Here is a 26,416-nt window from a genome sequence, read left to right as displayed (position 1 = left end):
AGAGAGAGAGAGAGAGAGAGAGAGAGAGAGAGAGAGAGAAGGAGACAAAGACACACAGAGACAGACACAGAGAGACACACGCACAGACAGAGATAGAGAGAGAAGGTGAAGGTCAGGGGGTTCCTCCAGGTGGAGCTGGAGGTACAGATGCTGAAAAATCTTAATTTCTGTAAATGCTTACGTGGAGCTAGAGAGATCAGTGAGTCTATTCCCCCGCATGACGACCTTGCTATGGAGTTTGTAGGCGAGGAGGTGTAGAGCCAGGGAAAGGACCCTGTATCTGGAGCCAGGAGACTGAAGTTCTGCTCTTGGCTCTGCTCTCTACTAGCTGTGGGCACAAACCACTTCTCTTTGGGCCTTACCTTCTTCATCTGCAAAATGGGAATGATACCTGTACTACCTACCTTGCAGGGTCGCTATGAGGCTCAAGTTAGAAAACATATATAAAATGCTTTGCAAACTTTAAAGAACTACAGAAATTTCAGTTATTAATGATAATGTTCTATTGTGATAATTGTTAATACCTCTAAAATTGGGGTGCTAATTTGTAAACTGTAGGGTACCAAGGAAATGAGAATGTCATTGTCATTTCCCTTGAGAGTATCAGAAGAATTTCACACAGCCTAGCAGAGAAGCTTTGGTGCTCAGGATGACAGCCAGTACCCGGGCCCTTTCCAAGTTTTTATTTCAATATTGACACAACAGTTTTCTTTCCAAATAAATCACACTTTCTCTTCGGGATTACAATTTCCCAAGTATTAAAAGGACTTAAAGACAAACAAAACATTTTCTACTTATGTCTGTTCAGGTGTGTGTGAGATACACACATACATATCCATCATAGAATGTGATCATAGATTTAGAGTGAGAAGGGTCCTTAGAGGCTATCATGTTCAACCCCCTCAGGAAACTGAGGCCCAGAGAGATTAAGTGATTTGCCTGAGGTTAGGCAGTAAATTTAAGAGCCAAGATTTGAATTCAGGTCCCGTGACCTTAAATGCAATCTCTTTCCCCTGCATTAGTGAGGTAAGCGTATGCATCTATGTGTCTCTGTGTGTTTGTGTGTGTGTGTATTAAAAAACATTTTCCACTTACTAGCTGTGTGACCTTGGGCAAGTCACTTAAACCCAATTGCTTTGCCACCCTCTTACCAAAAAAAACCCAAACAAATCCCATTTTTTTTTTTTTGGTGGGGAGTCTGAGTCAGAGAATTTATTGGTATGGGGGAACTCCCAATATGGAAACTCCCTCCACCACAGGGATCAGAGATTCATCTGTTACTTACAGTCTTACTGCAAGTCTCTAATTAGGCTAAATGATTTCATGGCCTGTAAGGTCCCTTCAAGCTCTAAATCTAGGACCCTATGTGTTCATGTGAGTGTATATGGGTGTGCATATGTGCGTATCTGTATGTTCATGTGTACGTATGAATCTCTGAGTGCGCAAGTGTGTACTTCCATAAAAAGAAGTCCGCCATGTGTGACTGCTGATTTTCTTTCCTTATTTGCAAGCAGCTGGTGTCATTAATGATGGTGTGGGGTGGGGGAGCTGCTAACATGGTGAGTGATTGTGAATAAAGATAGATATCCAAGCTCTAAGAAGCATGTGTTAGAGTCGTAATCCTGACACCGCCTGTCTCAGCAAAACAGCAGAGACATTATAGCGTAATGAAATGTTCATGTTTGATAACCAGCTAATTAGAGAAGACAATTACCCTCACCCTTGCTGACGGAGCCCAGAGAACATGCCCTGTGGTGCGCCCCACAGCCGGCTCTCTTCCCCCTCCATCTCCCAAAGTTGCTGTTTTTCCTGACTTTAATAGTCTGTCTTAATTTCTTCTTCAAAAACGTGCTGTTTCCTGGGTCAGTGAGGGGATAAAAGGGTGCCACCCAGAAGAGATGTTCTCCTACAATCAGAGTGTGCAGTACTGGAAAGGCCCTCAGAGATCTCGTCTGGCTTCCTACTTCCTACAAGGAAGATCTGCCCTCCAGCTTCTCTGACAGGGGGTCACCCGGTTCCTGCTTTAACACTTCCAATATTTCCCTTATGGTGAAACATGGACCATCCAAGTAGAATCGTGGCAATTAACTGAGGGAAAAACTGGCTGAAATGGGTCCATCAGTGGAGAAAATCATATAATGTCAAAGCTGGAAAAGTCCTTGGAGATCATAAGATCAAATATTTAGATCTTGAAGAAACCTTACAAGCCAGAGGTAGGTCAATGGCAAGGCATCTCTGGGAGAGAGGTTGTGTGGTACGATAGAAAGTGCATTAGCACTGGGGTCAGAGGACCTGAGTTCACATCCCACTTCTGATACTTAGGCCTGGGTTCTTTGCCTGTCTTGGTATTTGTTATTTCATTTTAGGTCAAGGAACAGGGACACCCAGGTGTCCAACATCTGAATTTTTGTAGCCAGTTCAGTGCTGGTGCCCAGAGGAAGGACTGAGACAGGCCTCATATGGAAGTCCTACCAAATTTGGAGATGAATTTGGTGGGAACAATGCTAAAGAGAAACTAAGTTTAAGCTCACAAGGTAAGATGGGGAAAACATGCCTGAAGTATTGGGGGAGGGATTTTTTGTACTTTTCTTCTTGTCACATCTTTGACGTAAATATCCCTTTGTAAAATGTAACTGATGTTTGGTGGTTCAGTGGAACTGAGGAGCTTGTGAGAAACTGAGGCAGTGGTAACCCCAAACCTCTCAAGGTACTTTTGAACCCCGAGGGGGCCATGTAACCTGCCTGGCTCCAGGAGGGTGAGTCTAGAGGAACTCACTACATTTATGCCTTGTGACTTTTGGCAACTCACTGCAATGTCCTGGACCTCGATTTCCTAGTCTGGGAAATGAGGGGCTTGGAGAAGCTGGCCCCTAGGGCCCTTATGGCTTGAAATCAATGACCCTACCCTCTGGTCACTGGCTCCTGCTGTTGCTCCCTCTGGCTCACACCAGGACAGTCTACCTTTGATTAATCAGGGTAATAGGGGTTCTGGGTCAATTTAATTTTCTGGTTAACTAAAGGCAAACATAAACCCCCTTTTTATATCCATTTGGAAACAAACAAAATGTCTTCTTACAGTGTCAGAGGCAACTTTTCTACTTTAGGAATTATGTTCTAATAGTGGTTTAGTCATTAGTTCTAGTTAAGTAGTTTAGTCTAGCCTAGTAACCTAACTAGTTTAATTCCAGGCCTAGACCCCCCTGCTGTCTGCTTAGCACAGGTCCTAGCTGAGGAAGCAGGGCAGGGGGCATGTTCCGGGAAGAGCTCTGGCCTTAGAACCAGAGGGCTGGGTTCCAGTCTCAGGTCTGCCTCTTACCAGCCTTATGGCCCTGAGAAAGCCCCTTCCTCTCCCTCTCACCACTGGGGGTTTCTCCTGTAGCTGTTTCAATATGTCCTTCCCTAAGTGGGTTTTTGGAAGTGCAAAATGACACCAATCATCACTGCAGGGCCTACCTCACAGGTCATGTGAGGAAAACATCCATCAACTGTAAAGCACTCTAGACCTGGGGGTGATGATCATCAGGGCACATGACCAAGGTCTCTCGTGGAGAGCAGGTAACACCTGGACTCTGCTGCTCCTGGTGCCTAGGAGTCTGGGGTGATCTTTCCAAACCCTTCTGGCTCTTCAGTCCTGCCAGCTAAATTCCAGCTAAAATCATACCTTCTGCAGAAAGCTTTTCCCAATCCCTCTTAGTACTGGCACTTTTCCTCTGCTGATCATTTCCAGTTTGTACATAGCTTGTTTATACACAGTTGTTGGAGTACTGCTTCTCTCATTAGACTGTGAGCTCCTTGAGGACAGGGATTATTTTTCCCTTTCTTTGCATACCCATTGTTTAGCATAGTTCCTGGCACATGGTACATAGGTACTACGTAAATATATGTTGACCCCCTGTCTCTTGGTGTCTAGCACACAGTAGGTGCTTAATAAATGTGTTGACTGCCTGCCTTTTGATGCCTGGTGCTTAATAAATGCTTATTGACTAACTGCCAGCCTTTTGTAGTCACAGGGTGGAACTACTGGGCATTGTATCTGTGACTTCACTGTATCTGTGGGCCCTTTCCGTGAGCCAGAGCCTCTTTGAATAGAGAACTTCCCAAAGACTAATCTGTGGGGTGTTAGAGACATGAAATTTATTTGGTAATTGAGTTTTTTTAGTATTTTTACTCCTACATAAAGCAGAGTTCCTGCTCCAGGATAGGACAAACCCAGGGAATATGGAAATGTTGCTTCAGCTGTGCAAGGACTACAGTGGAAAGAAGCCTGGACCTGGAGTCCAGGCCAGAATTCAAGTCTGATATTTATTAGCTAGCTGTCCTGGGACAATCTCTGAGACTCAGATGCCTCATCAGTAAAATACGGATTTTACTACTTAAAGTCATGGATCTTAGGAGGTTATAATGATAATAATAAAAGATATATTTAAATAGTGTTTGAAGGTATATACAGTGCTTTATATATATCATTTGGTTCTTATAAAAGCCCCAGGAGGCGGGTGCTAATTATTCCCATTTTTCAGATGGGAATATTGAGGTTCTCATTAGGAAAGCCCCTTATAAACCTTAAAGTGCTATAGAAATACAAGCTATTATTATTGCTGAATTCTTCAGTGGTCTCTAATATAAACCCTGATGATACTACAGAAGGGAGGCGGCTGAACGGCAAGATGGGGAGTGGATGTGACCACCTGGGGTATGACGGCCCTCGAGCAGGTGTGAGGGGGGAGGGGCAAAACATCGGGGGTTGAGGAACAGGTGTCCTTGAACAGTATCCAAGGGCAGGAGCTCTGATCCAGTACCCACAACACAAGCAAATCACCAGGCAACCACCAGAAATACAAACGGGCAGGAAATGAGGAATTTAGATACAAGTGTGTCAGAAAGAGAATGAGGTTTCATGGGATAGGAGCTGGGAAGTGAAATGTGAAAAATGTGAAAAGGTCCCACTGAGAAAGACGAGGAGGGTGTCCTTTCCCGCCCTTCCCCTTGACCAAGGCTAGATGACTGAACCCCTCGGGATTGGAGGGTGGAAGGCTCCCTCCCCAGGGATTCCAGATGACCAAGGGCTCTGGGTCCAACAGGCCTGCTCCTTGGGGACAATCCCTAGCCAAAAGCCTGTGGGAAGAGATGGGAATTCCTTTTCCACAGGTTCCCAAATGAAATGCAGAGAAGGCTCTGGAAGGGGAGGGAGCAACTTTTGTTTTTTTTTTTCTTTTATTGGGAGGAGAAAATGGGCAAATCTGCTCTAGGGGCACTTGTCACCTGTCCTGGGACAAACACTCAACTGGGGCTGCAGAGGCAGGTTTGTCTCTGGGGGTGAAGAGGGCAGGGCAGGGAAATGGAGGGGACTGACTATTTGCAGTCAGGAACACAACCAGCACCTGCAGACTGTATTTGGCTCTTCTCAGGGCCTTTGGAGGTGCTATATTCTGCCTGGAATGGCGTTCTCAGTTCTGCCAACTAGCTGGCTGCGGGATGGCATTAGTTCTTGCTGCCTCCGGGGATGGCAGGCGGCCACCCCCTCGAACAGGAGGCTGAGAGATGATTTGAAACAAAACAAAACAAAACTGTCGAACACTTTAAATGTGTGGGGGCTTAATAGTTTTCTTATTCCTTTCATTCAAAAAAAGGTTTTTTAAAATGAGAAATACAAGAAGAAAATATTACACTCTTAATTGCACCAGGGTGCTTCCCAATTTTCATCTCATATCAGTTTCACAACCAAGAGAGGCAGCATAGCATGCTAGAGAGAGTGCTAGCCTGGGACTTAGCCCCTCTTCCGACACATACTCGCTTTGTAACCCTCAGGGCCTTAGGCAACATTCCAAGACTATGGACTGCAGGAAGATGCTAAGTTGCTTTGCTTAAGGGAGTCTCCTATACCAGTGAAATCACAGGTCCACTCTCTTAACAGTATCCTTTAGCCTAACAGAGGAGAAAAGATGGGGCTTCTTATTCCCACTCCTCAGATGAGGAAACTGAGGCTGAAAAAGGTAAAGTGACTTGCCTGAAGCCACACAGTGATTAGGGGCAGAAATCGACTAGAACTTGGGTGTCCTGTCTTCCAACATTCTTTCACTACCAACCTAGTGTTAAGGGGGTGCTGGTGGTGTTCAGGGAGAGGATTTGATCTTGTATGGGATGTCCCCAAAATCTTATTGCAGTTTTAAGCTGGGAATATCCTGTGTAACTCCAAAGCCAATAGGCTCACATGGCTTTAGTCCATTAGATGAAAACCACTGGAGAGTCTGGCTTCCAAACACCTTCATGGGAAGGTAGCTGTACTGTGGGCATGGGAGTGGAAAACCCTTTGGGAGCTCAGTCAGCTGGTCAGCAAGCCTTTGCTAATCACTATTTGTGGGGTTAAGTGCTAAGTGCTGGGGATACAAGGAAAGGCAAAATCAGTCCCTACCCTCAAGGAGCTTACATCCTAATGGGGGAGACATGTAAGTAACTAGGTACATAGAAGATCTATACAAAGTAGACAGTCCAGGTGAGAGCTGTTAAAAAACAAAACAAAACAAAAAACCCTGACATTATAGTTGCATTCTCTGGACAGGAACAAAACGTCCTCCAGAAAATCATAGGAGCACAGATCTACAGCAGGAAGGGACCTTAAGTGGTGATATAACCGGCCTCAGACACTTAACACACACACACACAAACCTAGTTGTGTGACCTTGGGCAAGTCACTTAACCCCAACTGCCCTCCAAAAAGCAAAAAAAAAAAAAAAGAACATTATTCTAAGAAGAGGCCTGGAAGCTTCACCATACTGCCCAAGGACACAAAAAAGGTTGAGTCCCTGGTCTAGGGGATTTGTAAGGTCCCTTTTGGCCCCAAAGTGCTCTGAGTAATAAATGGCAGAGCCTCACAAACAGTGGTCCAGGTCTGTTGCACAAGACTGATGGTTCCACTGGGGCTGGGGGGTGGGGTGCAGTATGAGAACTGTGCAGATGGGGACGAGGTCAGGACACAGGCAGAGAAGCCTCCTGATTATGATGTACGAACTGAGTCAATTAGAAACAGAGAAATAGGACTATTTAAAGATTAAGCAAAAAAGAAGGAGTTATTAAAGGTGAAAAGCAGGATGTTTAAGTGATCTTAAATGTGCAGATGGGGACCAGGTCAGGACACAGGTAGAGAAGTCTCCTAATTGTGACGTATTAACTGAGTCAATTAGAAACAGAGAAAAAAGGCTATTTAAAGATTAAGCAAAAAATTCAAGAGTTAGCGAAGGTGAGAGGCAGGATGTTTAAGTGATCTGGGTTAAGTACAACACAGATTACAACGCAATCCCCTTTACAGCGGGCAGGCAGCCTCCAGAATTCACCTTGCCAGAGCCTGAAAATGGGGCTTCTCTGGGCCTGGCATCACACAGGCCGTGCTAGGCTGGCTCACAGCTGACCAGCCCTGGTGAAATTCCACTGTGATGCTGCTGCAGTCACATACTAAGGTAGTCTTCTGGTGTAACAGTTCATTTCTTCATGACTGGAAATAGTTACTAGTGTGTGGTCATCATAGTTCAAGGGCAGCATTCAGGGCCTCTAAAGGGGTAGACTGAGCAGATAGGAAATTAAAGGGAAATAAGATCTTCCTGTCTGGTCTCAACACCCAGCTCCTGGACTCCTAGCTCAGTGCTCTGCCCATTTCAGGGCACACTTTTCAATTTCAAAGGTTACTTGGGGACACAACTTGCTGTAAGGGCAGCTAGACAGCTCAGTGGATAAAGCGCTGGGTCTGGAGTCAGGAAGACCTGAGTTCGAATGTGACCTTAGATACTTACTAGCAGTGTGACTTCACTTTTTTGCCTCAGTTTTCTCATCTGTACAATGAGCTGGAGAAGGAAATGGCAAACCACTCCAGTATCTTTGCCAAGAAAAGCACAAATATGGGTCACAAAGAGTCAGACATGACTAAAAAAAACAACAAAAAATGACTAAACATGAAACATAACTTGCTGTAGGGATGGAATAGAGATCAGAGAATTATGGAATGTTGGGGCCAAAAAGAAGGAAAGCAACAAGCATTATTAAGGGCCTACTACATGCTAGGTCCTGTGCTAAGGTCTCACACTAATATCATCTCATTTGCTCCTCATAATAATGCCAAGAGGTAGGTGCTGTTATTATCCCCATTTTATAATTGATGAAACTGAGGCAAGCCAGAAGTTGTGACTTGCCCAGGGTTACACAGCTAGTAAGCATTTGGGCTGGATTTGAACTCAGATCTTCCCAACTTCATGTCTAGCACTCTATACATTGCACTATCTAGCTGCCTCAAATTCCTAAAAGGAATTTAGGGAGAGAAGGGGAAGAGAATAACCATTTATATTTGCCAGGCACTGTGCTAAGGACTTTTACAAATGTTGTATCATTTAATCCTTATAACAAACCTGTGAGGTAGGTGCTATTATTATCCCTATTTTATAGTTGAGAAAACAGAGGCAAACAGAAGTTAAATGATTTGCCCAGAATCACCCAGCTAGTAAGTGTCTGAAGCTGGATTTGAACTCAGGTCTTTCTGACTCCAGGCCTGGTGCTCTATCCACTTAGCTGTGTACTACCTAGCTGCCCTTCTCTTATCAATACCTACCAGCTAAGGAGAGAAGCAGATCAATGGCACAGCTTTCCCCTCTAAGTCATCACCAACCAAAGTGCAGGGTAGACAGAGCCTCTATTTGCCCTTATTCCTGCAGAGTTGGCTGGGAGTTAAGGTGGGGAGTTGGGAGGGGCAGGAGGTTCAATTTGATGCTTCTAGATGTTGTTGGGGCTCTCCTGGAAATAGATCCTGCATCCCCTCATCTGCTCCAAGTCCTGATTATGTGAGTGAGGGAGATGGTGCTGTCAAAGAAGCTGCCAGATCTGATCTGCCCTGAGCGGTGCTATGTGGAGACCAAGAAGGAAGGCTGCTCAAGACTGTCTGCGCAGAGTTTGAGGAGCAAACACTTTCCATGATGTCAAGACCCCGGGGACTAACATAGAACCAGAGGAGGAAGCCATACATTAAAAGTCCTTCCCAGGTTGGCTCCAACCCACCTTTCCAGCCTTATTACATATCACTCCCTACCCCCTTGGAGTACCCCAATGGTACAGTCTAAACAGTCTTCTTGCTGTTTCTCATTTCCTGCCCCAAAGTTTTGCATAGGCTGTCCCCATGCCTGGCGTGCATTCATTCCTCACCAATGCCTTTTAGAATTCTTTGTTGCTTTGAAAGTACAGCTTTCATCCCCTTGAAAACACATACTACCTCCTATATGTAGTCTTTCCAGATGCTACTGGTTCATGCCTCCCAATACACTACATTTATATATATTTACAAATAATATATTTTATTATTTATCAAAACATTTTTATAAATATTATTAATTATAAATAACTTGTATTTATTTTGCTGAGTGGTGCAATGGATAGAGTGCCAGGCCTGGAGACAAAAGACTCTTCTTCCTGAGCTCAAATCTGGCCTCAGACACTTCCTGGATATGTGACCCTGGGCAAGTCACCTAACCCTGTTTGCCTCAGTTTCCTTATCTAAAAAATGAGCTAGAGAAGGAAATGGCAAACTACTCCAGTATCTTTGATAAGAAAACTCCAAAAGGGGTCATGAAGAGTTGGACACGACTGAACACCAACAACAATTTATTTTGTATATAATTATCTGTGTATGTATCGTTTCCTCCCATAGAATATAAGCTCCTTGAGGGCAAGAACTGTTTCACTCTTGCCTTTGTCTCTCCAGTGCCAAGTATATAATACCTGGCACCCAGTGGGTGTTTAATAAACATTTGTTAATTTACTGACGGATTACACCTGCCACTATAAAGTTTCTAGTATTACATCCAGCATATTTGCAACATGGATGAATTGAAGAGTGGTAGATTAAACCTCAGCAGGGGTTTCCTCTGGATTCGGTAGCTACCAAAGGAAGGGCATATCATCATTGTGGATGGTGAGGGCTCCCCCCCCCAATTAAGGGGGCATAGAACACAATGGTACTTTCTTGACTTAGTCGTCGACCTTAACTTACTGACTCACTCAGGATGAGCATTTTAGGTTCCTTAGATCTCACAGTCAAGCCAGGCTGCCTTGGATCAGGCAGGCAAATGAGGGGGAAGGCAGGGCTGGAGAGGCAGATGCTATCATCTATTCTGCTGCCCCCCAAAGTTGGGGACATCCCCTCCTCCTCCTCCTCTTCTGTCCAAGCTGGTACAGATTTATACTATCACCTGTAATGGCTGTAGAATGAGCCATAAAAATGATACGATGCTTGGAAAAGTCACTATCTTACAAGATTTTGCAGCTATCTAAATATATATTTATCCTCCTGGGTCTTTGGGATTTTTAGCACTACTTGTACTCTCTTATGCTAAAAGTGTATCTATTAATTCTTATATTTACTTTTCTTTTTTATGCTATAAATTTAACGGATTCATTCAGATCAAGAGCAAATCAAGTATGGTAGAAGTGGGAATATGTATTTTCACCTGGAAGGGACCTCAGTGGATGTAGAGTCTAACCCCTTCATTCTACTGATGAGGAAACTGAGTCTCAGACAGATTAAGTGACTTGCCCAGTGTCACACAGCTTGTAAGTGTCAGACGCAGGATCTGAATCCATGTTCTTTGTGTCTCTAAGGCTAGGACTTTATTCACAGCATTTCCAGGGGATGGGTTACAACCATATGCTATCGTTTAAGGATGTTTTACAGTATACTAAAATTATAGCGAAGACCCTCAGAATCAAAGGGACATGGAACACAATGGCAGTTTCCCGGCTCATTTTGTTTCTGGCGATTCTGTCATTTGTGGGTATGAGGCTGTCGTGGCCTTCTTAGCATTTGGATGTCCTCTGGGAAGTTGCCTATAAAAGTCTTGCCAGCCTAGTTTTGTCCCATTGTTTAGCCTTTGGACCAACGGTAATGGAGACTTAGGAATCTTCCAAAAGTCCAGGAAATGTTCCTTGTCTGAAGGCTCTGCCTTCCTCCATCTCTGACCATTTAACTCTCAGAGGAAAAGAACTTTTCCTCAAAGACACCATGGCCCTAGGCAGTCCCATGGGTCTGTACTTTGGCTTCTGTTGTGTAATTAGGATATAGGCTGAAAACCTGACACTGTGTTTGATGCTGCTGCAACATGCACCACAACCTCTGGGAGAGGGAGCATGGAAAGGTTCCAAGTGTGAGGGAAGCTGGGGGCTGGGGTCCCTGGAGGGTAACCAGGTGAGCATGGGGGAAGACCAGGTTGGTATTCACGGGAGGTGGATGCTTTTCCTTCAGGCCTCTTACCCAGGCACCAGACATTGCTTTTCATAGGCATTAAGTCTGGCTGCTCTGGTATCCTGCCATTCCCTCAGGGCTTCATCCCTGAGGGGGCCCCACCTCTGCCAGCATCCTTTCCATCCAAGCCACCGAAAAACAGAGCTCCCTTGAACAAATGACTTACCTGCTTCTGCTCCTCTCCCAGGCTGTCCCACATGGATGCCACAATCTTGGACACATCCCCAAAGGTGGCATTGGGGTTCTGGCCCTTGATCGCTGCTTGTGTGTCCCTGAAAAACAGGGCATAGGCTGACACAGGCTTCTGGGGCTCATTGGGGTCCTTCTTTTTCTTCTTCTTTTGGCTCTTGGGCTTTTTGCCTAGGTCGGTGGAGGGTCTCTTCTCTCCAGTGACCTGTTTGGGGAACAAGAAGACATGGGGTTGCGCCCTGCAGTCAATGAGAATTTGGCTGGGGACAGCTCAGGCTCCATCTTGGGAAACCACAGACTCAATCATCTGGAAAACCTGGAAGTTGGCGCTGACCCTGCTATGTCAACAGGGGAGCCTCCAAAGTTTTCAAAGCCTAACAAAACCCCTGGTGTCTAGCAGCACAAAGTAAAGCCACTTGCTACCCACAGGGGCATATTAAGCAAAATCTTCTGGTATTATGACAGTGGAAAAAACTCTGGTTCTGAGGTTAGAGGATGTGGGTTCAAATACTACCTCTGACACTTACTACCTGTGTGACCTCGGGCAAGTCATTTAACTTAACTGGGCCTCAGTTTCCTCATCTGTAAAATGAAAAGGTTGGACTAGATGGAGTCTGAGATTCCTTCCATTTTTAGACTCATGGCCTTCTGATGTAGATACCTTCATGGACTCCTCTGGGAGCTGACCAGTTTGTCTGCATCAGTGAATAACCTAATATATGTAGCTAGGTGGCACAGAAGGTAGAGTGCCTGCAGTCAGGAAGACCTCAGTTCAAACTGGGGCTCAGATACTTACTAGCTAGTCACTTAACCCTGCGTGCCTAAGTTTCCTCATCTGTAAAATGAGCTGTAGAAGGAAATGGTGAACCATTCCAGTATCTTTACCAAGAAAACCCCAAATGGGAACACAAAGAGTTAGACATGACTGAAAATGACTGAAACACAACAAAAATATATGCTAGGCACTATACATAGACGAAAGTGAACCAGTTCTTGCCCTCCAGGAGGTTACACTGGGGAAGACCACAATGCACAGATAAGTATATAGCATATACATAATACATAATAGATATGAAGTAATTTGGGTGGGGAAGGCAGGAGCAGCTGGAAGATAAGGAAAGGGATCATGGAAAAGGTGGTACGTGAGATGAACCCAAAGGAAGCAAAGGAGCAAAGGATTCTAAAAGTGGGGAGGTCAAGGGAGAGTGTATCCCAGGCATGAGGTCCTACAAAGACATGAAGATGGGAAATGATTGAGGAACATGCATGAAGAATGGTAAGAAGGACAATTTGCCTATACTCTAGAGTGTGTGAAGAGTAGGAATGTGTAATAAGACTGGAAAAGTAATCATGTAGTCAGTCGATAAATGCCGGACACTGTGCTGAGTGATGGGGATACACAGAATGGCAAATTCAGTCCCTGCCCTCAAGGAGCTTACAGTCAAATGGATGAGACAGCAAGAAAAAGTCTATGTACAAACATGATGTAAACAGAATAAATTGGAAATAATCATCAGAGGTAAGGCACTAGAATTGAGGGGGATCTGGGAAAGTTTCTTACAGAAGGTAGAATTTTAGTTGCTGCTTGGAAGTGGGGAAGACAGGAGGTGAAGAGGAGAGAGAGAATTCCAGGCATGAAGGAGAGTCAGTGAAAGTGGCTGGAGTTAGGAGGAGTGTCCAGTGCAAGGAAGGCCAGGTCACTGGACCGGAAAGTATGTGGAGGGGAGAGTGTGAGTTCACTGGAAAAGGGCGGAGAGGGGTGCAAATCATGAATGGCTTTAAAAGCCAAATAAAAGATTTTATATTTGATCCTGGTGGTAATAGGGAGACACCGGAGTTTCCTGGATTTTGGTGTTTGGTTGTTTTAGTTGTGTCTGACTCTTTGTGACCCTATTTGAGGTTTTCCTGGCAAAGATACTGGAGGAGTTTGCCATTTCCTTTTCCAGTTCATTTTATAGATGAGGAAACTGAGGCAAACAGTGACTTGTCCAGAGTCACACAGTAAGTGTCTGAGGCTAGATTTGAACTCAGGTCTTCCTGACTCCAGACTTGGAGCTCTATCCACTGTCCCTAGTTTACTGGATTTTTATTGTTAAGTCATTTTTCAGCTCTGTCCGTCTCTCCTTCAACCCATTTAGGGCTTTCTTGGCAGAGATACTGGAGTGGTTTGCCATTCTGGGGAGTGACATATATGTTCAAACCTGAGCTTTAGGAAGATTAATTTGTCAGCTGAGTGGAAGATAAATTAGAGAGGGAAGAGACTTAGGCAGGAAGACCAATTAAAAGGCTGCTGCAATGGTCCAGGTGAGAGGTAATGAGGGCCTGCACCAGGGTGGCTGCAAGTGATGCTGTGGAGGTACAACAGACAAGAACTGGAAATGTGTACGTGGGGGAGAGTGGGGGTGAGGAGTAAGGGAGCGTAAGGAGTCACAGCTGGCTCTAAAGTAGCTCACAAATGAAGAGAAGGATGGTGGTGCCCTCAACTGAAAGATATTTTAGGAGATGTCAAAACCCTGCTCATCTTCCCATGGTCAACTTTGACCCCGAGCTGCTTTTGGGAAAAAGGCACAGATTCAACTCTGGGTGCCTTGCCTTCTTGGGCAGTGACCAGGATAGGTCACTGTCCCAGAGCCCAGCCCTCTCTCCACTGTGCCAGCTGCCTCTCCACTGACAAACAGAGCCATTAACCAACAACGTGAAGGTAGGAAGAGAATGGAAATTCTGTAGCCAGATTCTTCAGCCTATGCTGAGGGCAGAGCTCTTGGGACTGCATAGCATGGGGCAGGGGTAACACTGGGAGCCATGGAACTTGGGTTCTAGGTCTAGTTCTGTCACTTACAATCTGTGTGACCTGGAGAAGAACTGTAGCTCCTCCCTGGGTCTTAGAGCAAAACAGGGATGATAGGATTGTATCTGCCAGCAAGCAGGGGTCAGAGGAGTGTGCTGTGTGTGTGCATGTGCATGTGCATGTGTGTGTGTGTGTGTGTGTGTGTGTGTGTGTGTGTACATGTGCTAGGTGATCTTTTGAGTTTCCCTCCAGTTCTCAGGTCTGTGGTGCTACAACACAGTCTGGTACCAGAGGCTATATTTTTAGCTGGCCAAATTAGGAGCTGTGCAAATATTTTCTGTTCATCAGTCCTTGCCTGGTCATTAAGCCCAGCATTAGGAGAGTAACATTTGTCAAATGGACAGCTGCCCATTAGTGAATGTGCAGAGAAGCCAACCAATGTATTTAATTTAAGCCTGCCAGGCTGGAGCTTGGATTAAAGTCATTGGAGGTGAAAGGGTGCCTTATTAGGGGAAGCACTGCCTAACTCAGTCTCACCCGGCCATTAGGGAGCTGGGGTGGGGCAGTGTCTACTTTCTGTCTTAATCTTGCTTGATCCATTTTATACCAAAAAAAAAAAAAAAGATCCTCCAGTGGTCATTAGCATTTGTCAGGGCTGTGCTTCAAACCCCAAGTCCCAGTCAACTTTTCTGATTCTTTGGCCCTGGAACCTCTGGCCGACCTTTCCATGCACTATTTAATGAGGCCTGTTTAGGCCTGCAGCCCCACATCAGTGAGGTTCCTCAGGCTTGTGGGGTGAAGCTGGCATAGGAGAGATTTGAAAAGTGAAGGATGGGCCAGGGACAAGGTTTTGGGCAGAGCAACGGCTGGTTTGAAACCTGCTGTTTCCTGGGCTGCCCCCCCCCCCAAATTATACCATTCCCCTTCCCTAACAGCCTAGAGAGGTCACACTTTCTGTTGTGCTCTGGCTTTAGGGATAACAAAAGCCAGGGAATCACGTGGCTAGATTTCACTGGGGTTCAGTAGAAACTGACTAAAGAGCATGTTTTCAAAATACGTGTGTGTGTACATATATATGATTACATATACTATTCATTAATTGGTGATCATTATATTAAATATCAATTGTAATTAATATTATATTAATTATTATAATATACAATTGACATATATAATAGAGAATATATATACAGATAGCATGTGCATATTGTATAATAGATAATATATTATACAATTATATATTTATCATATAATTATATCTGTATATTATATCATAGATAATACCTGCACATCCACAGTCCACCCACTCATACACACACATGCACATACATACATACATACCTATGGACTCACATACCTGTATACATCTGTCTATCTGTAACCCACCTATATAATGTTACATCTGAAATGGTGAATTTGAATCTCTCTGTGGGTTCTTGAGGGTGTTTTAAAGAAGTGCTCCCTCACCTCAGGGCTCAGAGGAGTCACTTAGCCCAGCTTTCACTTACACAAATAGGTGGGGGTGGGGTGTAGGAGTGGAAATGCAGGTTATAGGAGCAAAATTCCAAAACTTAGCTGTCAGCTATTACACCAATGTATGTATCAACACTGGTGGGTTAGAAACATATTGGTTTGGAAGATGTCTGTCAGTGTAGACAACCACAGAGAAGGCCCTAAATGCTCTCTGTATTGGGGTTCTCTCCTAAGTTCTCTGTGCCTCTCCTTGGCTTTCCTGTAATTTCAGGATCATCAAACCTGTTGCTACCATCTGATGAGTATTTTCTCTCTCCCTCTCTCTTTCTCACCCCTCCCCCTTCTCTTTAAAAATTTCTTTTATCTTTAATTTATGTAATAAAATAAGCATTTCTATAACAGTATAATAAAAAGATGATTGCACATGAAACTGCAAATGTATTATGTACAATTTGCTATGCCCTTTAAATATATGACAAAGTTATGTAAATTTCTTTTTTCTTCCCTTCCCCCTCTCCCTCCTTCCCTCCATCTCTTTCTCTCTATTCCCTCACCCTGCTTTCATTCTACTTTTCTCTCCCCCACTTCTTTTTGTTTTTCAGGCAAAGAGGAAAAATCTTGGTCCTCTTTCTATCAATCAATCAATCAAATTAAATGATTATTGTGTACTGGGTTCTGGGGATACAAGGATATGTTCTATAGGGTGAGACATATATGCTCATATAAGAATAATAAATACAAGGTAATTTCAGGGAATGGGAGGCATTAGCAGGTAGGGTCAGTTTGTAAAGAGGCCCAGTAAATAAGCCCGGAAAAGGTTAAGCCTAGGTTCTCACTGTAACCCTCACCAAGTGTTTTCCAAGAAAGGTACTGCTCATACCTTGTAATGTGCTTCTGTCTCTTCTTCCTGCGTGGAGCTGGAGGGGGATGGTGTAGCTGATTTACTTCCTGGGGGCGATGGAGAGCCATGGCTCACCCCACTCCTGATTCCCATCTGTGAAATCAGCTGGGACTGGCTGAGGGCGCTCATGTGACTGGCCAGCATGGTTGGGCGATTCAGCAGGGACACCTGTCTGGTGGAGTCGTAGGACGATGCTTCTGCATGGACCATCTCCTGGATCTGAGGATAACAGTGTTTAAAAATTAAAAATGTGTTTTTCCAGGGGTTCATAAAACATACATCATAAGGAAGAATCAGAGTTCAAAACCTTTCACTGATGGTCAGAAATTAGCCCTCCTTGTTCAGAGGGAGCTCTGTTATTTACTGGGAAGAATCAGACAGGAACAACTCTTTTGGTCCCCTGACAACCCTGTTGTCCTTGGAGCCTTGCCAGCCAACAGGAACTTAGAAGCATAGATTTCGAGCTGGGAAAGAACTCGGAGGCCATTTGGTCCAATTCCCTCATTTTGCAGATGAGAAAAATGAGACTTTTTTTCAAGGTCAACCAGGTTGTGAATGGTAGAGTGAGGATTTGAACCTAGATCCTCTGACTCCAGATGCTGCATTCTTTCCACCATATTGAGTTGCTTTATTGATTGAGGATACATCATGGTAGGCTTTAAATGACAAGCTGAGAAACTTGTATATTTTCCTATATAAGTAGCAGAATTCAACAGATAAGGCAAAAGGAAGATGGAAGGGTGGCCTTCAGATCTTCCCTGTGGCCTCAAGGGTCTTGGCTGGGGCCAGGTTCCATTTTGATATCTGTACCATAGCACAACTTCCCACTGCCCTCCCCCTGCCCGGGAAGGTTGCTGGTTGGAACATGGTCACCAGCAACCTTTACCTAGTCATCTCTGACCTCAGCAGGCTGGCTCTGGGTCAGCTCCACGCAAGAGTGCTGGCCCCCAGCCACAAGCCAGATTGAAAAGGTCATGTGGGCCACCCAGGCTAATAATAAAGGCTTACACGGTGTTTTTTTCAGGCCCTCCTCATCTCTCTCCTGTTCTACTGCAATCGTCTCCTAATTAGACTCCCTGACTCAAGTCTCCCTCCTCTCCATTCATCTTCTGTTCAGCTGCCAAAAAGATCTTCCTTAAGCACAGATCTGACCACAATAGACCCCTGCTCAATAAACTTCAATGGATCCCTATTACTTCCAGGAACAAATACAACTCATTCCTCTGTTCGTCACTTACAGCTCTTTACAAACTTCTCCCTTCCTATCTTTCTGCCTCTTTAAACCATACCTCCTAAACTCTATGGTTAAGTCATGCTGGCCCACTAGTCTTTCCTTGTACATGTGCTCCATCTCCCAACTCTGTGTCTTTTCCATTACTGTCCTGTGCACCTCTCCCTTCTCACCTCTGACTCTTAGTCAAAGACAGCTCTAAGCCTATCTCTGCAGGAGGCTCTTCCTAATGACCTCTGATGGTCAGAAATAGAAGCATAGATTTAGAGCTGAGGAAGAACTAGCCAGCTAGTCCAATTCCCTCATTTTTTTTTTTGCTTTTTGGAGGGCAACTGGGGTTAAGTGACTTGCCCAAGGTCACATGGCTAGTTTTTGTGTTGTGTCTGAGGACGGATTTGAACTCAGATCCTCCTGACTCCAAGGCCAGTGCTCTATTCCCTGCGCCACCTAGCCACCCCTCCCTCAGTTTTTGGATGAGGAAAATGAGACCCTTCTAGGTTAAGCAACTTACAGCACCCTGGGAGCTACTAGTGCCCTCCCCTCCTAGAGTACTTTCTGTCCACTTTGCATATATCTTATATATACTTAGATTTAATGCTTTCTTTCCTACTAAAAATATGGGTTCCTTGAGAACAAAGATGGATTCCCTGCCTTTCTTCCTCTTCCTCTCCCTTATCACTTAGCAGAGATCCTGGAACAGAACAGATAAGAATAAATATCCGTGGATAGAAGGGAAGGGAATAAGCATTTATTTAATGCCTACTATTTGCCAGATACTGGCCTGAGTACTTTACAATGATCTCATTTGATCTTCACAACAACTCTGGGAGATAGGAGCTATCTTCATCCCCATTTTACAGATGAGAAAACTGAGGGAGAGAGATTTTTAAGTGACTTGCCAAGGGTCACACTTCCTGATTCTAGGTCCAATGCTCTCTATTTACCACCTAGTTTCCTAGTGGAAGTGATTAATAATTGCTTGTTGATCAAGCCAGGCTTGAGAAATATTTTTCTGGGTCAGCTCTGAGCTCTCTCAGTCCTGAAATGTCTGGAAGAGGGACCAAAGGATGTACAGGGGTGGCTGGTCATAGGTCTCCTCCCAGAAGCCAAGCTTCTGGAGCTCCTTTGATAGCTTGGTTTGGGACCATCATGCATCAGTTAGCCTCAATAACCTAACGTGATAGTGACATTTGCAGCTTGCTCTGGACAGAAGTGATGACTTCCTCAATCAAGGTCAAGCTCTTCGGGGGTGGCTGTGTTGGGAAATGCCAGGATCTGTCTGCTTCACTCTATCTATCCTTCAGAACTGTTAGAAGCCTGAAATACGTTTCTTCTCTCAGGATAAAGAGGCTTGATCCATCAAAATGAGATACGTGTGAAGGATTGGTGGTGTCAACTGTTACTGTGCCATCAATTAATCAGCAAGGATTCAATTCATTTATTAAGAACGTATTATGTGCAAAGCAATGGGAAATAGTGATGGTTATCCTCCAGGGCAGGAGCAGTTGTGTTCAAGCCTTGCCCCTGCTATCTCCTGGCTGTGTGACCTTGGGCAGGTCACTTAACTTCTCAATGATCCACTCAACTGCCTAAGACTCAAAGTTGCATAATAGGTGCCAATATTCATTGGCAGAGGCAGCTTCCCTATACCAATGAAATCACAGTTTGGGTACAAAATGTGCCCCCAGGATACTGAGATGAAGTATGACACCATCCATGTCTGTAAGAAGTTTATACTTCCTGGAGAGGCAGGGGTGGAAGACCTGGCTACAAACCCTGCCTCTGACACCTCCTAGTTGTGTGACGTTGTGGCAAATCATTTTATCTCTTGGGCCTCAGTTTCCTCATTTGTAAAATGAGGGAGGTTGAACTAGTTGGGTGCTAAGGTCTCTTCCAAATCTGAATCTATGATTCTGAGATTTGTAGAGGAACTCTTATGTTTGGGAACTCCCTCCACCAATGTGGAGATCAAACATAGAGGTTAAGGGACTTGCCCAGGGTCACACAGCTAGGAAATGTTAGAGACAGGATCTAAACCCAGGTGTTCCTGATTCTAAGCCTAATACTCTGTTCACTGTTAGTCTGTCTTTAAAATTGTCTTTATAATAACTGCTATTATTATATACTGTCTTTATAATAATTCCTATTATTATCTTCCCCTGGGTCCCTTCAATTTCTGATGTTTACCATGTTTCTACTACCATGGGAAGAAGAAGCAATTCTCTAGGGTTTTTCCAGACTCCCTTGAGGGCCCAGGAATGGCTTCCTCTGGGCTCCTGGCTTGGATGAAATAAAGACGATCTAGAGCCAGCATGGGGAACCTGTGGCCTCGAGGCCACATGTGATCCTCTAGGTCCTCAAGTATGGCCCTTTGACCAAATCCAAACTTCAGAGAACAAATCCCCTAAATAAAAGGATTTGTTCTGTAAAACTTGGACTTGGTCAAAAGGCCACACCTGAGGTCCTAGAAGACCATGTGTGGCCTCAAGGCTACAGGTTCCCCACTCTTGCTTTTGAATGAGGAGGCAGGTAGGCCTCACACTGGGATCAGTATCAGTAATGTAGCCCGATTAGTCCTGCAGTGTGTGATGCCCCACAGATCTCTGGGTCACACTGCTTGGTACCCTGAAGGTGTCTGTGGAACAGAAGGCTGTTTTAAGGCGTCTGGAAGGCTCACAGTTAAGCCTCTTTCCTTGGACTGAAGCCAGGTTGGCTGACCTCACAGATATTTTCCAGCTCAACCACAGGCCAGGGTGCAGAGGGTGAAACAGCATTTGGGCCCCCAGACACCAGGTGGCTGATGGGTTAGAGGTTGGGGAGAGGGGGTGGGTGAAAACCAAAATATAGGTCACCAGGCCACAGGTCCTGAGCTCCATTAGGGCGGGTGCTGGGTCTTCTGCATCTCTGTCTCTCCACAAGTGTACACCCCATAACTGTGTTTCGATATAGATAAATAATTTACTAAGTGTTTATTATGTGCTGGGCATTGTGCTAAGGGTTGGGGATACATACACAAAAGTCCTTGCCCTCAAGAAGCTTACGTTCTAACGGTAGAAGGCAACACATAGCAGGGAGCTGAAAACAGGGGGATGAGGTGAGGTCACAATGCAATGGCACGGCATGGTATGAAGGCCCGATTCCTGTGAGATGAATTGGAGGGTTGCCCATTGGAGGATGAGCGTAGCCTCAGTTACCTACTACTGCTGTGAAACGGGCCTCATTCAGATCAGTGGATTTTCCAAATAAATGAGGTTTACACTTTTTAGCACCCAAACAGTTGAATTTTTTATTTGTTTGTTCCTCCCCCCCCCCCCCTGGCTCCATTTCCAGCAGAAACTTTGTTGAGATGGGAAGCATGTTTCCCTGCCTTCTTACAGAGGGTCCTGAGCATTGTTAAAAATTTCCCCTGAGACTCAGGCCTCATTTCTGGGTTTTAACCCAGGTAAATCTTCAGAGGTGAATATGGTCCACACAGGCAAGCACTGACTGGCCCTGATGGCTAAGTCTGGGGAATTCATAGCATCTAGCCCAACCTCCTAGTTTTACAGATGAGTATAGATGAGGCAGAGGTCAGATGACTTGCCCAGGGTCACAGAGCTAGTATCTTGTGGCATGATACAAACTTGGGTCTTCCTTACTCAAAAGCTAGAGCATAGCTACCATGACACCCAGATGCTTTATTAATTGCCCAAAGTTATACAGAGAGTGAGTGGCAAAGACACTGAGATTAAAAATCCGTGGATCTTTTTTTTTTTTTTTAAGCAATCGGGGTTAAGTAATTTGCTCAAGGTTACACGGCCAGTTGTTTCTGGGTGTGGTGCTAAGTATCTGAGGCCAGATTCGATCCCCAGGTCATCTCGACACTGGGGCCAGTGCTGTTACTCGCTGAGCCACCTGGACTCCCCTAATCCATGGGTCTTTCACCTTTGCCCTGGTGCTTCTCCTATTTGAGGTAGCCAGGTGATACAGTGGATAGAGGGCTGGGTCTGGAGTCAGGAGGACCTGACTTCAAATCTAGCCTCAGATACTTACTAGCTGTGTGACCCTGGGCAAGTCATTTAACCTCTGCTTGCCTCAGTTTCTTCAACTGTAAAACGGGGATAATAACAGTAACTACCTCCCAAGGTTGTTGTGAAGATCAAATGAAATGGCTCAGGACAGTGCCTGGCAATTAGGAGGTGCTATGTAAATGCACATTCCCTTTTCCCTTCCTATAAGCTTCTTACACTTTTCATGTTTCCTTCCATGTTAGGCTATTACTCCCTTCCTTTCTCAGGGCTCCTGCCTCTAGCAATGTCACCTTCTCTCCCCATCAGTTTGCTACTTCTAATATACTTTGGGATGGAGACCAAATGACAGCAACTCACATTTCTGTGTTACTTTAAGATTTTCAAAGTCCATGTCAGAATTGTATGTAAAATAAGAGTAAGGAGGGACTGAGGCTCTCCTGGTACTCAAAGGTCTTTTATTTTTCTTCCTTTCTGGTTCTCAGCCTTGTTTCACTCAGATTAAGCTTCTGGATAGGTACTGGCAAGCAAATGAAGGGTTACTGTGTTTTTCTTTTTCTTTTTTTTTTTTTTTTGGAGGGGGAAAGTAGGGCAATTGGGGTTAAGTGACTTGTCCAAGGTCACACAGCTAGTAGGATGTGTCAAGTGTCTGAGGCCAGATTTGAACTCAGGTTTTTCTGACTCCAGGGCTGGTGTTCTATTCACTGCACCACCTAGCTGCCCCTTTTATTTTTTTTAGACAATATAAGATAATAGATTTATAGCTGGGAGTTTTGAGGTCATCTACTACAACCCCCTCATTTCACAGCTAAGGAAACTGAGACCAGAGAAGTTAAGTGACTTGCCCAAGTTTATGTAGGGAGTAAATGGCAGAGCTGGGGCTGACATTCTATTCTTTTGACTTTAAATCTAGTGTTCTTAAGCTCATACTGAGCTCATTCAATTACAGCATTATTTAAACTTGCTTTAATAAATGGATAATTAAAAATATTTAGTTTTTAAATTTAAATACAAAAAGACAAAAAAGAAAACATTTCCATGTGTGCAACACAACATAAAAAGAGGATTCAACATAAAATCATGAATTTCCATTCCACACTGTTTACTGTTTTAAAAAACTATGTAATGAATACACACAATTTTGAAAGCTACCCTGCTTTAATAAGTGGATAATTTTTAATTGGTGTAGCAACGGTTCGTTTATTTATTCAACAAATATTTATTAGGTAGTTATAGAAATAGATGTTTCTCAAGTACAAAAAAAGCAGTTTGTTCTCTGAAGTAGGTTAAACCAGACTGCTACAATCTTTATAGCTTAGCAAACTCTGCTCACAGAGAGTATGGGTTTAACCCTTCAGTCCATGCTCTGCCCAAATCATCACTACTTCTGTGTTAGGGAGTTTTGCAGAGTAAGGGCTTGAGAGAAGGTATGTTTTGTGGAAAACTGCCTTTTCATGAATGTATCCTGTGGCATTTAAAAAGGTTAGAGACATATAATTTCTGGGTAATGTAATCATTTTATTAATAATGTCAGCATTTTAATAAAAGGATGGTCAGTTGGCTATCTCTCTCTTAGACCAAAGACACAATTTGATTTTTTTTTTTATTAAAGGGGCCATTCCCTGACTCACCCCCTAAAGAGGCCTATTCACTGGGAATTTCCTCACTCAAAGTGAGAACCTGGAAAGACCTTAGCTTAAAAGGGCCAGGGTCTCCCACTGCATCCTGAGTCATCTCCAGTTTCCCTGATCTATATCTGGTCACTGGATCCAGATGGCTCTGGAGGAGAAAGTGAGGCTGGTGACCTTGCACAGCCCTCCCTCACACAAATCAAAGTCAATGCAAGTCATGTCATCTCCCTGATGTTGTGGTCCTCTTTGAGAACAAGACCAAAGACAACCATGGTGGCAGGTCCATGCCCATTGAAAGAGGGATATTTCCCAGGGTAGCAATCAGCTCTGATTGGTTAACAATTAATGGGAGAATGAATATTACAATGAGGGACTGGACCTGAACTTGGATTATGGCATTTAGTTTTTAAGTTATCCCCAGCCTTGGGCAATCTATTCAAAGAATTTATCTTCACCCATATCTGAGCAGAACACAATGGCTTCCCCATCTGGGCGGGGTCTGGATAGAGGAGAATATTAGCTCAACCTTTAGGGACTGAGGTCTTGAAATGGGGATCAAATAAAAAGAGGGGAATCTGAATCTCCCCAAATCATTGGTTATTAATAATCATTTCTCTCAGTCCCATGTTGTCTCTGCTGTGGGGAATCACTCAGATGTTGGAGGCTTCATGCTGTTCGTGGCCAGTCACTGACATCCTAATTTCCAGAGATGAGGATAGGATCCATTCTTTATAATTCTGTAATTCACATATTCCATGTCTTTCACTCTGCTCAAATTCTTCCTCAGGGTCCCGTGAAGGAAGAGGTGAGAACAATGACTGTTATCTGACCCAGGAAGCAGGCCAAAGACTCTGGAAACAACCAAAGGGAGGTGGGGAGCTTGAGTGATCTCGGCTCTCCCATGGGGCATGTCCCCCCTCGTGCTATTCCCCAAAGTGTGGGGTCTCTCTCCTCTTTTTCAGGATGGAATTTACTAGAAGTCTTGGCTATGACTAAATGAAGCAGACAATGTCTTCACCTATTGTTGGTTAACCATTAATTTTTAAAGTTACAGATAAGCTCCAAGATCCATCAAATGGAGCATGGCTCTGAATCACTGATGTGTAGTGAAATTGAACGAATGTGTTCGTTTACAGCATTACAGCCAATAAATTGTGTACCGAGTTAAAAACAGTAGAAACCACCTCAGGTGTGTTGGAAATATCTGGTATTATGCAGTATCTGAGGATGGATTTGAATAGGACTTCCTGACTCCAGGCCTTTTATGGTCTATCTATTTTTTACCTAGCTCCCCTAATTCACAGGGTTGTTTTGAGAACCAAATGAGGTGATATATGAAAAGGGCTTTACAAAGTTTTGAGTGTTTTATTGATTTTAGTTGCTTTGTCATTATTGACATTATTAATAGTGTCAGGTCTTGCCCCTCCACCTCCCTTAGCATGGTTACCCTACAGACTGCCCAGGTACTAGAGGCCTGAACCTTCTGACCACAGCCCTTTGCCCTCTGCCCTGTCCGTCTCTGCAGTAACTGCCTTAGCCTCACTCCATTCTGATCTCACCCATGGTGCTTAGTGCTTTGTACAATAGGACAGCAGGTTCTGGTGGGAGGGCTCCATTATGCCAGTGCTCCCTGGATGGGGCCTGCCTTCCCAGGGCTGTCAGAAGGGGAATTTGGAAGGCCTTCACTACTCCACATGAACAAGAAGTTAAGCTCACACTGAAGAATGTTGGCTTCATGGAGGAAGAATCGGCAGGAGGGAAATCAAACACTGTCTCACAGAAGGTCTGCCTTTCTATTAACCCTATTAATGTGAACATGAGTTGAAGGGCCCCCTGCTTTATTTATTAACAGTCTTCACTCTTGATAAGCCTGCTGTAGAGCAAGCTTCTCATTAACAGGGAGTCAATGGAGCTGGCTGCTTGAGCCCCCCACTGGCTAGTGACTGCCTGGGAAGGCTCCCTGGGGAAGCAGTGGTCATCACAGGGATAGAGTAAGGCAGCTTTCCTGATGCTGGTCGGAAACCAAGAATAGCCCTCTTGCTACATGGCGGGCGAAGGGGCCTAGGGTCATTCCAGCCCCAGGAAAAGGCCAAAGTGAGAGACATCAACCAGATTCACCTTTACTGAGCAGCATTCAAGTTAATTCAAATCCATTATTTATTTATTTTGACTTTTTTTTTTAATTTTGAGTTCCAAATTCCCTTCCTCTAACACTTCTTCCACCTACTGAAAAGTCAAGCAATAATAATAGCCATATGCAAAACATATTTCCACAAGTTAAATCAACAAACATTTATTGAATGTCTGCTGTATGCTGGATACTGTACATTTTCCTGGTCATTCAGTGGACGTGGTCAGTGGGGTTTTTTTTTTTGTCTAGAACCAAAGCTTCATCAGTACAGAGAAATCCTGGTGTGGAAAATCCTTTGAGTAGTACAAGGCAACAACTCATTGGCAAAATCTGGTCACAGTGAGCTGCCTGGGGCACCTGTTAAGAGACAAGCCTGGAGCCCACCCAGCTAGTATGAAGTAGCTCTGGGTCCTTTTGACTCTGAGGCCAGTCCCTTATCCACTATGGCCACTCTCACGTTCATTCATAAGGACAAAGAATTTAATGAGAGATGACTTAGTCCAGCTTCAATGCACAGAAGAGAAAACTGAGTTTCAGAGGGGGTCAGTGGTTTGTCTAAAGTCACACAGCTAATAAGTGGCAGAGCCAGTCTTCAACCTTCTACCTGAAGGAGGAATCCTCAATTCGACCCCCAGAACAGTGGTCAGACAGGCCTCCTTCAACGACCCCTAAAGATGGAGAACTCACTACTTCCTAGACTGGAAGGGGGATCAGAGAAACAGCCAGGTGGCCAAGTATCTATCCCTGGACTTGGATTTAAGAAGACTACCTCAGACACTACCTGTGTGATCTT

The 26,416-nt window shown here is 44.4% G+C and overlaps 1 protein-coding gene across 1 annotated transcript in view; it reads right to left on the bottom strand.

Moving 5' to 3' along the window:
- The window catches only part of TOX2 (TOX high mobility group box family member 2), a 327,435-nt gene that overhangs the window by 27,032 nt on the left and 273,987 nt on the right, over nucleotides 1–26,416 (bottom strand). Inside the window, exons 4-5 of the mRNA XM_069077822.1 lie at nucleotides 16,603–16,842; nucleotides 11,439–11,666 (exon numbers count right to left, since the gene is read on the bottom strand). Coding sequence (XP_068933923.1) covers nucleotides 11,439–11,666; nucleotides 16,603–16,842 — 468 coding nt within the window. The remainder of the gene's footprint in view (nucleotides 1–11,438; nucleotides 11,667–16,602; nucleotides 16,843–26,416) is intronic.

The sequence above is a fragment of the Petaurus breviceps genome, unplaced genomic scaffold (assembly GCF_028583685.1).
Source record: "Petaurus breviceps papuanus isolate PSGF00001 unplaced genomic scaffold, PetGlider_PUasm1.0 90994, whole genome shotgun sequence".
Taxonomy (NCBI): Eukaryota; Metazoa; Chordata; class Mammalia; order Diprotodontia; family Petauridae; genus Petaurus; species Petaurus breviceps.
Note: the sequence above shows the minus strand (reverse complement) of the source record. Positions and strands in the feature narration are given on the sequence as shown.